Here is a 13,470-nt window from a genome sequence, read left to right on the forward strand (position 1 = left end):
TGTGTCCAGGTGGCTTTGGAATGTCTCCAGAGAGGGAGTCTTCATGATTTCCCTGGGCAGCACAGTGTTCCAGTGCTCTGGCACCCCCAAAGAAATTCTTCCTCTAGCTGAAGTGAAACTTTCTGAATTTTAATTTATTACTCCTTAATAATGTCCATTATTCCTTGGCCTATTTGAAACTTTCTTCTGTGATAACTACTTATTTCTTGACTAAGTAAGCACCTTTACCAAGACATATCAAAAGTGCACAAGCAGGCAAAGAAACAATATAATACCCATTTTCTTGTAAAACATTATTTTATGAATAGTGGTTGGTTAATAATCTTTTCATGTTTCACATTCTAAAACCTTCTGGTATAATCATTGTATAAATATACTGTACCGAGAGGAAACAGATCATTATCTGAAGTGCATCCATTAATTTTATTACCTTGTATACTGCACATAATAAATTGTGCCTGAATATTTTTAATTGTGCAGCACCTTACATGGAAGTGCTTTGGAATTGCCACTTAATATGAAATATATCTTGTTAAATGCATCTGTCATTTGCACAGCTCTGTGATAGAATAATGTAATATTATTTGGTTTCTGTAGCTCTCGACTCTTGTGTAACTTACAAGATAATGTATTTCTTCCACAGAATGGTGGCATTTTGAAATTACATGTTTTATTGCAACAAATTGATTTGTATTCACTTTAATGCTTGCTGTCAAAATTCTCTGATTATTCATTTTGATGTCCTGCTTATTTTACTCTAAACTATTATAATAGCCAAGTGTCCATTCCAACTGCTAAACTACTTTACTTATGCATCAACAGATTTTTTATTCTCTTTTATAATATGATTTAGTAGAGAAAAAGAAAAACAGATTTCTTTTTTTCCTAGAAACACTGGTAAACAGAATATATGTTTTCACTGATTTCAATCATCAGTGTTTGAAAGCATGAGCAAGGAGAGGCAGAGCACAGCCCAAGAGGGTAGTTGGGTAAAGAAGAATCCACGAAAAAATCATCAATGATTTCCCTTGTGATGGGAAAAGCCCTTCAAATGATAATGTCCAGAATCCCTGCCTACAAACACAGCAACAGCTGTGCTGTGGGAGAGGGCAGATCCTTCCAGGGCAAAAATACTTCTGCTGACAGTGGCTGACAATATTTATATACGACCAGAAGAATGTCCTGTGTAAATATGTTTGCTAAGAATATTTCCCTCTGCTAAGGAACAAATAAATTAAACCCTAAATAAACCAATCCAATTCTCTTCAGAGTCCTGTTTTTTAACTTATTCTCTCTCCTACCTATCATAGAAAAAAAAGGCAAGAAAAGAATTACCAATGATTCAACAATGGAGTTCACCACTATTCTGAACTTGCTCTTATAACCCACCAGAGGTCTCATCTCTTTATGCTCTTTGTCTGTTACATTCAGAATCTTGTTTACAAGCAAACAGAATATTTTAAGTATTAAGTAAAGCCAGCATATTCAATGCTAGCATAATTTGAATCTTAAGGAATCTAATCATCATTAGTCCAGATCTAATTGACACAGAATAAGTTAAAATTAACAACACAATTAAAAATGTCATCACTTGACTACTGAACTGATCTATGCCTTAAATCTGTTTGCTTTCTGTGGTCTTTTAATTACAGATTATACTGCAAATGCATGACAATCATCAATTCAATCACTGACTCATTTCCTTAAAGAATAACAAGGGGAGCATCATCATTTTTGATTTGTAAATTGTGGAAGTTAGAAAGGTTTTTCATTAAAATGACATAGTACATCTTCACTCCACTAGATGTTAAACTGCAGATCTCCCACAAATCCATACAGGCACACTAATTAATTCCAATTCCCTCCCATTTTATGGAAAAGAGTTCCACCACTGGAACAGGAAGATATGAAGGAATAGTTAGGCTGCTCGAAAAATATTATTTTTTGAGATTCAGCAAATCTTTCATCTCATTCTTAGTGAATACAACAACCAAAAAAAATTTAATTTACACAAGACACAAACACTATGGAAACTTAGTTGAATTACTATGGAAAATATAAAGCTGCATAACTCTACTACCCTTTGAAATGAAGTTTTAAAGGTAATATTTTTACTTAACTTTTAGTTCTGTTTCAGTTGGACTAAATTGCAGCCATTAACTGCAATTAGATCATAATGATTGGAAGAAAAGGCAAATAGAGAGTATGATGTACGCAAAAGTACAATGGCTTTACAATGGCAGTTAACTTCCTTTACCCTCAAGGAGTAATTTTGAGCATCTCACAAGATATTCCATTTGCCAATTCTTTGTTAAAATCATCTCATAGTTCTCACCAGCTAATGTTAATTATTTATTCTACTCTCTACTGCTGGCAATTACTGCATTAATTAACCATTCCAAACACTATTCTTCAATCTGCCTTTGCATTAGTGGAGCAGTTGAAAGTCCGAAAAATACTCAAGGTTTCAAGTCCAGAGGAATTGTTTCTCTTTTCAAAGGGATTGCTTCCTCCCTAAAACCATGACAATAAGAGATCTTCTTTTTCACAGCCAATTATGTCAGCCACACTAGAAGGTTTTTTCTACCAAGGCTAACACAATATAATGCATGACACACATCTCAGAGCAGCTGACAAAGTTGAAGAAGTTGATAAAGTGATACTGGCTTGGTTAATCTACCCTGTGCCTGCCACCCAGTTGGAAGAGGTGCTTCCTAAATAAAGAAGTGTAATTTGAGAAATACTGGAAATATTTCTATGCACATCTAACTACATGTAAAACATCAATAAGGATGGACCCATGGACTGAGGGAAACAAAAGCAGAGTCTTGAGTTAAAACTCCATGGGAATAATTAAGACAGAATTTAGTCTACTTGATACATGACATGGTAAGCACTACAGTGCAGGGTAAGCATTAGCTAAGATGGTAGTGAGTTTGACAAATAACACCAAAATTAGTCATCATAAAGTACTGCATAATCCAAAGAAAGTAAACTGGAATTCTGGAGGTGCAAGTCTGCACTTGTCCAATGGAAGAGTGGACATGCCTAAATATGCCCTGGACAGATTCTGCCCAAAATCAAAACCTCAATGTGTCAGCATGCAAATTTCAGATGCTTCCCTAAAAGTCACGTACAATCAATTCTCCCAGACAGAAACATAAAAAGTCTGAACTTTTTATATCATCAACTATGGAAAAGTACCGAAATTATTTCAAACAGGGTGAAGATGTTGCCAGACTGACTTCAGTATATTCACAGTGTCAGGGAAGGGACTCATTGTAGCAATAGTTACAGTAATGATAACGAAATGTGTCCTACACATTAAATATGGTCTCTTTTATAATATTAAGCAAAATAATCATAGGATTCCATCTAAGAATTTTCTTTAGAAATTTCTTTAGCTTGGCTAGTTAGTACCTCAGACTTAAAGCATTTTACTTTTAGCAATTTAATTATTGGTTATTCATTGTAACAATTTAAGAGAAAATATATGTTCCAAATGTCACTTTACTCAGCATCTGTATTTCTAGTAATCATGTCAGTATGATAGATGTTGGCCCATTTTAATTATTTGATTGCAAGGCAAGATATTCCTTAATATTAAGAACAATGGCATGAGTTAGTTTTACTTTCATGAACTTTTCCTTGGGTTTTGTTTTTCACTTATTTAAAAGTTCAAAAGAATGGTGTCATGTAATAATTTCTTTGGGGAAAAGAAAAAAAAAAAGACAAAACTCTTGCAGCTATTTTTCTTATTTTTCTTTGTTCAAGAGTTGTATAAACTTTGACAATTATTATATTCCAAAAACCAAATGCTAAAAATTTCTTCCAAATCCCAATAAAATGTTATATTTTCTATGATACAGAACATTACAGAAATATGTATATTACAAAACATACATTTTATATTAAAAGTCAGGATGTATTTTTCCCCAACTGGTTAAAGTGATTCCTTTGGAGCTGTCTAACTCAGATGTGTTAAGGTACTTCAAAGCTCAGAGAACGCAGAAAATAAGATTACAACTTAAGTCTCTGCACAGAACAGATTGTTAATATACAATTCATTACTGTGAGTTTCTAACACATCTCTCTGCATGGTACTAAAGTGGTAATACTTTTTTTCTCTTCTCTAATTAACAGATTTAACATTCAGAAATAATAAAAGAAATATAAGGCAATATCACTTTACCGTTCCATTTAGACAGCATGTGCTATTATAATTCTTGTGATAAATATGAACCTGTTCGTTGATCAAATCCCTAAGAAGATTATCTAAAGCAACTCCCAAGTAATTACCATTCACCATCTGTTCCACCAGGGCCTCAGCTGATCTGCTGGCATCTTGCAGTTTTCTGTACTTCTCAGGCTTTTCTCGCTGGATGGCCTGCAGCACGACAGGAAAGGTGAGTATTTCAACAGAGGGGTTTCATACAAGAAAGTAATTAACTCAGGGATGTCTTCTGATTTCTTGGGACTTTCTAACCCATCATACTGCCCTGACTGCCCCCCAGTTTGCAATGAAAGAGGTAAGCACCATAAACCACCACCAGGAAGGGAATCGGTCAAAGTCAAATACAAAAACAGAGTCAGAACACAAAAAAGTTGACAAATGACACATTTCAGTATTTTATGGACACATATAAGACATAGAAATTAAGAGCTATTTGAAGCACAATATTTCAGAAAGAAAATATTCATTAACAGAAATGCCTTGTGGAAGAATAGATTTGCTTATTTTCATGGTAAAAGCAAACATTGACCATTCTCACCAAATCACAAGGATTCACAGCATTCTTCAGTATCAAACCCATATAAATTTGATTGCTTTTTTTACTATTTTATTTGAAAACAAAATAACATCTGTAAAATGCATATGTAAGACCACATGCAGCAGACACCCATATATGGGCTATTAAGAAGAAGAGTCAACTGGAGATTCAATACAGGCTTCTCATCATGTTTTGTACTTAAATACTCTTGATTCACATTTCTGTACACAAAAAAATTGCTCACCAAAGTTCAGGCCAGCAAGTAAGGCCTAGTAAAGGCCAGCTGCTAAAATAATAAGATATAGTAGGAATCTAAATTTAAATATAATTTTGGGTCAGTAGAAATACTGATGGTAAGTAAATTCATTTTAGATTTGACAGCTCATCAATGCTGTCTTGTAATTAACACCATGGAGTCACTTCATTGATTTTAAACTAAATTAGTTCCATAATTTAGGTGTAATTTAGAAGCTCAAAGATGCAACAAGCTCAAAGATGTACAGTCAAATTTGATACTAAAAATAAAACAGACTATATATCTCCCAGAGATTCTGACCAACACAGGGTCCCACAAACCAAATCCCTCACTTTTCTGCAGCAGATACACACATAGAAGAGGATATGATCCCCCAAATCCTACATGATGTATAAGGAAACATCACACTTGGCCTTGGCTGCAGTTTCACAGGCTGGCTGATGCCACTGGGCTTCCCCATCACCCCGTTAATTTCCACAGCAAATTTAGATGCTGCATGACTTCAAAAAATCTCCTTTGACTGAAAAGAAAGCTTAAGCAGGTGTCTAAGAATGCATTAAGTAAAATAACCTTATATACATAAATTTGGAAATATTATTTTGCAAATAGATTGTTGCACCCATATAGAATGACTATAAACACCTTTGAAGAAACTCTCTTAAATAACTTTTAAAATGTGATGTTTAAAACATCTTCAGTTTAACAAGAAGCAACTCCCATGAAGACACTGCAAATGAGGAGACACAGAAACTTGGAAGAGAAATTTTCAATTCAATTCATGTTTTTCCTCAGCCTACCTATAACTGCTATCCATTTGTGCATATAGAAATTGCTAAACAGCAGGCTTTCTAACAATATCAAAGATTCTTTTCAACACTGTCACTAAAACAATTTTGGATAAATGAGATATATAAATAAAATATATTTAGAAAATAATAAAATAGTTTCTATTTTAGAAACATATTTTAATATATAACTAAATTACCACTGAAATATTATGAAGTTTAATCCCACTAAGTTACAGATGACTGTATGAATTATCTCTCATTTTCATAGGTCAATAAAATCTTGCACAATTACCCAGAGCAATTTAAATATTTTCCAAATTTAAAAAGTAAATTAACTCTCTGCAGAGTTCCAAAATCTCTTACAGAATCTTAATTAATACTACTCTTTCTATAATGCTAAGTATAATTAACATGAGAATAACTACTGAGAACTCAAAGGAATCATTAAAACACTAAAATATACTGAAAATAATTCTATTCCTTCTGTAACACCAGGTGTGTAATTATCATGTGTATAACCACAGTGAGCAGAAAAAAAATATTTAAAAAAAACCAAAACCACTTCATAAAATATGCTAAAACTTATTTTTTTAAAATATAAAAATGATAAGACATAAAAGCTTGTGGAAGTCAACCCTTCCCTGCTCAGCATATGTTATGTGTGCAGGAAAACGTGGAGAAATGTTCACCTCTCTACTGAAAGATTCAAGTTCCCAGGTCCTGGCAGAAAATATAAGCACTATGTATAGAGTCCTTAAATAAACATATCAAACTTTCAGTCAACTCTTTTTCCATTCATTTTTATGCAATTGGCATATATTATGCAAATGAAGGTTGAGCGCTGGTTAGAGGAGGACAAACACACACAGGAAGCACAGTGATAACCAAAGGAGAAGAAACTGAACTCTTGGTTCCTCCTACAAAGACAAATGATGTGGCCTGGGGAGAAAGGAGGAAATTCACTCTAGTTACTCAAAACAATCAGCACATGTCCCTGTCATCGCTTGCCAAACCTGCAAATTTTGTCTTGGGTTTTTAAGAACCTCAGGAGAAGTATTTCCATAACCCAGTGTCAAGTGCCTAGAAATGAATGGAGCAGTCCTGGAAACACCTCTCATTTATCTCTTTGGTTCTGTTTTCTTAATTTTTTCCTTTACTGAAGGGGACCATCCTGTTGATCCAAGTTCATTTATGTCACAATTAGAATGGGAGATTTTTAAAGGATTTGTGAAGTTTTGAAACTTAAATTCTGTATAATAGTATTATACAGAATAATATAATAACAGTAATATAATTCTTATTCTGTGTAATAGACACTTTTTGACAACAGTGGCAGTCCCTAAGCCACTTCAAAATATTTCCAAATATATAACCTGCCTCCTTTTTTTTACTCTTTTTGGCTTCTGTAAAAGAATTTTCAGAAAAAAAAAAAGACTCCAATATTAGAGGAAAAGGTTAACTTGGTTAACTTAATGGGCTTTTGTCCAAGTAGAGATTAATTATCTTTTGGACTACTTTGCAACAGACAATGCAAATGTATTATAGCTCAGTTTTAATTGATTGAAAAACATTATAAATTCATCTTTAGCTAAGTGCTAGCCAAAGGCAAAGGGGCTACTTTTACAAATCTAAACATTTTATTTGACCTTGAGATTTTAGTTGGCAGTTAATGACTTCATAAACTAGAAAATAGTGATGGCTGGAGAAATTTGGATATTATTCATATATCAAATCAACATCTTTCTTTGCGAGCTCTGTGACAGGATGCAGGGCAGCACTCCCTGACCTCCTGTGGTGGTGACCCAGCACCCCTGAGGGCAGGGAGGACAGCATTATCATCCCCACCTCTGACAGTGACTCAGCTCTCAAATACCCATGCCTAACAAAGCATGCTGGAAAAGGTCACTAAAACCAAACAAACATATGAGAATGGGACTTCTGAGAATGCCAAGAGAACAAATTTAATTGTCTAGGATATCTGACATTTTCCCTTACATCTGTTCCTTGTGTTTATCTTTGATTCTGAATTTCTAGGCGCTTCCTCTTCTTGGGTAACCAAAACTTCTTTCAAGGATTTTTATTCCCAATTTCTTGTTGGATAGTTTCAAATCCAATTTACTAAGTAGGATTTACTACCTGAAGTTGTGGAGGTTTTTTGCACCTGAACCTTTATATATTTGAACTTGCAATACTGAAAGCTCAGTATAGCTTAAGAAAAACACAGAAGTCCTGAGTCATTCTGAGGTCTGATTTTAGTAAAATACACACACTAACTGTACAATATTTATGGTGGCATGCAGTATAACAATATTTACTACATTAATGTTTGGATGTCTCTGTTATTTAGGAGTATGGCTGTTCAATAAATTCCTTCTATTGTTCTGGCTTTGCAGTCCCCCTGTCCAGGTAAGGTAAATATCTTTCTTCTGTATCAGGGAAGGGTTATAAATACTTTTCTTCTCCCCAGACATAGGAATGGACTTTTTGCACATATCTAATATATTCAAGCTACATAATACATCTGCCAAAGGCTAATTTCCTGCCAGGATCTGAAGAGCAGCTGCCTTAGCAAACCGAGTCACTGCATTTCATACAGCCTGCTCTTGGCTCTGTGTCCCCCAGGACTCCTCTGAGCTGGGATGGGAGCAAGCTTTTGCACTTTATGAATCACCAATGATGGCAAAAGAGATTTCCTTGTGGATTTCATTTCCGATGCCTCTGTCCCTCTATCATGCAGCAGATGCACTTCCACTCCATCTTATGGATGTGATGCCTCATCCATGAAAAATGATGGGCATGAGCAAGCAGCCACAAGAAAAAACAATCCCGAAACTAGTAACTGTCCCCAAAAGAGCAGCAGAAAAGAAAGTAATCCCAAAAAGGCTCTAGGACTCAGCACTGACTACAGCAGGGAATAAAGGAGAGTTTTGGCATCAGCCAACAACAGGTGTTCTGTGCTATAACAAATTATGTATTCATATGGGCAAAACCACCAAAATTATAAAGTAAGGACAAGATGGGACTTCTGCACACGTGTGTAGATGGTCACATGCATGCATGTACAACACTGGGGTATGACTGTGGATGTCAGTGCACGTCCTGGTTTTGGCTAGGATACAGTGATTTTCCTCTCAATAGCTGGGAGAGAGCTGTGCTTTGGATTCATTATGAGAATAATATTGATAACATTCATGGTTTGGGTTGTCTAAGTTTTGTCTGTCCTAAGTCAAGAACTCTTTTTGTGTGTCTTATGCTCTGCCAGTGCTACACAAAAAAACAAACAAACAAACAAACAAACAAACAAACCTGGGAGGGAACACAGCCAGGACAGGTGACCCAAACTGGCCAGGAGGATGTTTCACACCATAGAAAAACATGCTCAGTGTATAATTTGGGGGAGTTACTGGAAGGGGCTTATTTGTGTTTAGGGTGCGGGTCTAGCCTTGGTCAGCAGGTGGTGAGCAATTGCATTGTGCTTCCCTTGCCTGTTGTTTGCTGTTTTCTTTCTGTTATCTGATTTATTATTTTAGGGTTATTATTTTATCATTACTATATTTTCCTTTATTTCATTTATCTATTCTTATCTGAAGCTACAAGTTTTACTTTTGGTTCTCCCCATTCCCAGGGGTGGGTCGGGGAATGCGAGCAGGTGTGGTGCTTAGTTGCCAGCTGGGCTTAAAGCACAACAGAACAATAAAATCTATTTCAATTATCTCTCACATATGTTTTCCTTTCTGCATTTCCTTCTTTTTTATATGCCTTCTACAACTTTACTAGAAATTATATAACATGTTAAAACACATACTATCTTGTTTTCCATTGATTTGAGGTACATTTTGAGAGAACTAATAACTAAAAGTGTTAACAAGCAGCAACGAAACTTTTCAAATCAATGAACTGAAAAGTACTTTCTGCTTTGTCTCTCATTTAATTGATTGAGACAGAGATAAGACCAGGAAAAGTCAGGTCAGGACAAGTTTTAAGACCTAGCATTTATAAAAATTTGATATTTTTCTTTAATTTGTTAAAAGCGTGTTCAAAGACTTACACTGACTGAAAGTGATTCAACACATAATCCATGTAGCACTTGTCAAGTGTCACCTTTCAGAGTTCCCACTCTCAAATTAATACATGCAATAGAATGTTTTCTCCCTTAGAGAAACCAGAAACTTGTTAATGTAACTTGATTTTCTCTATAAAATGCTTATTTTAAGAGCAGTGACACTCTGTTAAATTAAAATGGGTCTTGGTCCTTAAAAATATTTTCAATGTTAATGAAGGATACATATCGATTTTTCTTATATCTATTTAGAATTACTGGTTTGTTTCAGACCTCTCTCATGGCAATATAAATAACTAAAATAATTGCAAGAAACTTGGAATTTAACATGGGATTTAAAAATGTACACTTACAGTCAAGAAATTCCATGTTACTCAATCTTATCAAAGCTGATTCATGATGGAAAAGTAAAATATGAGAAAAACCATCAGCAAATCTAAATTCAATACAGTAACTTTGCTCCACCTCTGTTTTCTAGGAATATGTATCAACATGGGTTTTAATGATGTTCCATAACATAGTATGCTACTATCCAAGATAATTATAAAAACCACCCCTTTCTCATCTTGGAAAAGATGGGCATTTTTTCACTGATCTACAAAAATAAAATAAGGAAGAAAATTTGTAACAGTTTAGTTTTCAAGGGCTAAATTCAGTGATTCAGCCTATGACACACAGACACACAAACAGCAATTTTTTAAGCAGTGCAGGACCATTCACTTTGTCAGGAAATAACAGGTTTTTGTTCTGATATGGTACTACAATAGAGTAAAAAAAAGAACCCAAAAGGCAAACAATGAAAGCCCCATGGAAACTGGTGATTGTCACATATATTTTACAGGTCTGTGAAGAAAATAGATATAGATTTCCTTTAGCGTCCACTCCAGTGACACTTTTCATATTCTTCAGTTTTTGCATGTATAATGTCAAATTAAGCTGTTAGTATAGAATGGAGATGCATATTTAAGTAATGATAACTTAATATAACTTTATAAATTTACATATGTATGTAAATTTATAGATATATATAAACCTTAATATCTATATATATTTTGGTATAACTTTACCAAAGACTGTCATGGATTTACAACACCTTAATTAAATATGAATACGTATGAGCAGAAACAAAAACAAAAATCTATGTGTTCAGACAGTCTGTGTAGTAAATTTGGTGCCAAAATCTGAAACTCACAGAAACAGTGAACACTTCTAAATTTATCTTGGACAATCAATGCTTGTCAGTCTACATTTGAAATCCTTTAAGCTTGGACTCTGAAAGCACTTTGGCAAGCAAATACAGACTAGCAGACATGCACACGAGTAGTTTCTCCTACATTGACTCTTTCTCTGAGGTCTGAGAGGTTTCCTTCTTTCCTGAAGACGGCGAACTCAGGGCTCTGCAGCAGCGCCTCGGAGCGGGTCATCCAGCTGTGCAGCTCCGTGGTATCCGAGTCAAACCTGAGGGACAGAAAAGTGCAACGGGACTTTCAGCTTCCACAGCTCCTGAGAACAGGATTGGCAGCAAACATGGTCATTTAAACAAGGGAATAAGCAGCAATTTGTATCAGCAAAACGCAGTTTTAAACTCCCATATCTCATCAGGGAGTTCATAAAACTATTCACTTTTAAATTTAGAAATGCAGAAATAGTTTTTCATTTTTAAGACCCGATTTGACAGCTGAACAGATGCAATAATTTCCACAGTAAGTATTCTAATTTTTCAAGCTAATGTTTTTGGAAGATATGAAACAAATGTCTGTCAGTGAAGAAAGAGTATCACGTCCTGTTTGCTGAGGTGAGGATTCAAGACCTATCAGTCTGACCAAATGCAGCCTTCAAACCTGCGAGATCACTGTCCCAGCTTGTGATTGTGAAATTATGAAGAAAATTCAAGAAGAAAATTTGATGAAAGAAGATTTTTCTGATTAATTCAAATTTGTTCTACAATGTAACCAACTAATCAACAAGTATAATTTTTCACAGTTAAAGCTTTAAAACCAAAATTAAACTCCCCAACTCTCTGCACTTAATTTATAACTAGTTTTTACTCCATAGCCCTCTTTACTACATTCTGGATTCTTTCATCAACTTCTTTAAAACTGATCTTAACTTGTGTTAACCACTATTCAAGTAATGTCTCAAAATGTAGATATTCAAATTACTAATGTCTAGAAATTTCAAATTGTGATTCAGCATCTACTGTAGTTTTAAAACAAGAAGCTTCAGACAATATTTGTTGTCAGTTATGCCACACTTTCTGCTTGATTGCATTTCTTTATTGCACTGTATGTTCTAATATTAAATCCCTTTTGCAGCTGACTTGCCTTCTGCAGCAATATGCTGAACACAACAGAGCAGAAAGACCTAGGGGAAAAAATAACAAACTGTATCTTTCAGTTTGCTTTATGACTATAGGTTGTACCATTTGCATACAACTGGAAATCTACTAAAAACAGTAACTTGAACAACAATTATGCCCCTGGAGGAATTAATTATTTTATAAAAATACACTTCATTTATACAAGGATTTAGACTACTAAAATACAAGGATGTAAGGCAAAACCAGGTGCTACATAAATCTACATATACAGAATTGAAAAATGAATACAAGAAAGTATTCCATACTTGAGTTAATATTTATGCTTCCTTTTTTCCCTTCTCCACTGTGATTTTTTGTATTCATAAATAATGAAAGCAAAAGAAAAAGAATCACAAACTGCCTTCGTCCAATATTCTACATTCAATTTTAAAACTCTTAGGAATAATTTTGATAAAAAAAAATTCCTGATCTTACTAACTGAATACTCATTCAAGGAGAAAAAATTGTGACTTTGAAGTAATGGAAGGTGAAGAAATGTTCAGTTTTAAAATAAACTACAAATTCTAAGGCAAAAGACAAAATAAAATTCCCAGATTGTTCAAGGAATGTCTGTGCTGTTCTAATCCCTGAACATGAACTCCATAGCCAGTTGAGATCTTCCTATTTCAGCTTTATTTCTGATCATTAAATCAACTGCAATTCTTGAAATAAAATGCTATCCTTTGTTCTACAAATAATAACTGCATATTTGATGATTACAAAACACCAGACATCTGATAGCAATGGAGTTTACCAGTCCCTGAGTACTAAAGTTCCTTGGCTGCAGGTAAAATTGTATGAGCTCTGGAATTTGTTGCATTCTGAAGCTGCAGACAAGTAGAATCAGTAAATCCTGCAAACTCTGAAAAATAGCCTGGTTTTACCCTGGTACAGGAAGGAAATTGACAGAAAAATGTTTATCAGTGATCAATTCTTCAAGAAAAAGGATTAAGCCCTTGCCTTTGCAGCACCTGGAAGAGGAATGGGAGCATTTGGGATAGTTTTGACAGTAGAACAAAATAATTAGGAACACATCTTATGGCCCAGAGAGCCATCAGATGGTGGCAAACGTTAGACATAGATCTTTAAGGTCCATTCCAACTGAAAGCATTCTATAATATGATATGATTCTCTGATATGACCAAGCTGATCTCACATAACAGATTGCTCTGCCACTTGCAGTTTCTTCTGGAGATAAATATAATTTCAGAAACAAAGCCTCCTGTTCAAAAAAG

At 34.6% G+C, this 13,470-nt stretch overlaps 1 protein-coding gene across 1 annotated transcript in view; it reads right to left on the reverse strand.

Moving 5' to 3' along the window:
- Positions 1 to 13,470, reverse strand: part of DMD (dystrophin) — a 1,043,539-nt gene that overhangs the window by 658,320 nt on the left and 371,749 nt on the right. The window contains 2 exon segments of the mRNA XM_058043463.1: positions 4,300 to 4,387; positions 11,211 to 11,334. Coding sequence (XP_057899446.1) covers positions 4,300 to 4,387; positions 11,211 to 11,334 — 212 coding nt within the window.

This window comes from Melospiza georgiana, chromosome 2 (assembly GCF_028018845.1).
Source record: "Melospiza georgiana isolate bMelGeo1 chromosome 2, bMelGeo1.pri, whole genome shotgun sequence".
NCBI classification, from domain to species: domain Eukaryota; kingdom Metazoa; phylum Chordata; class Aves; order Passeriformes; family Passerellidae; genus Melospiza; species Melospiza georgiana.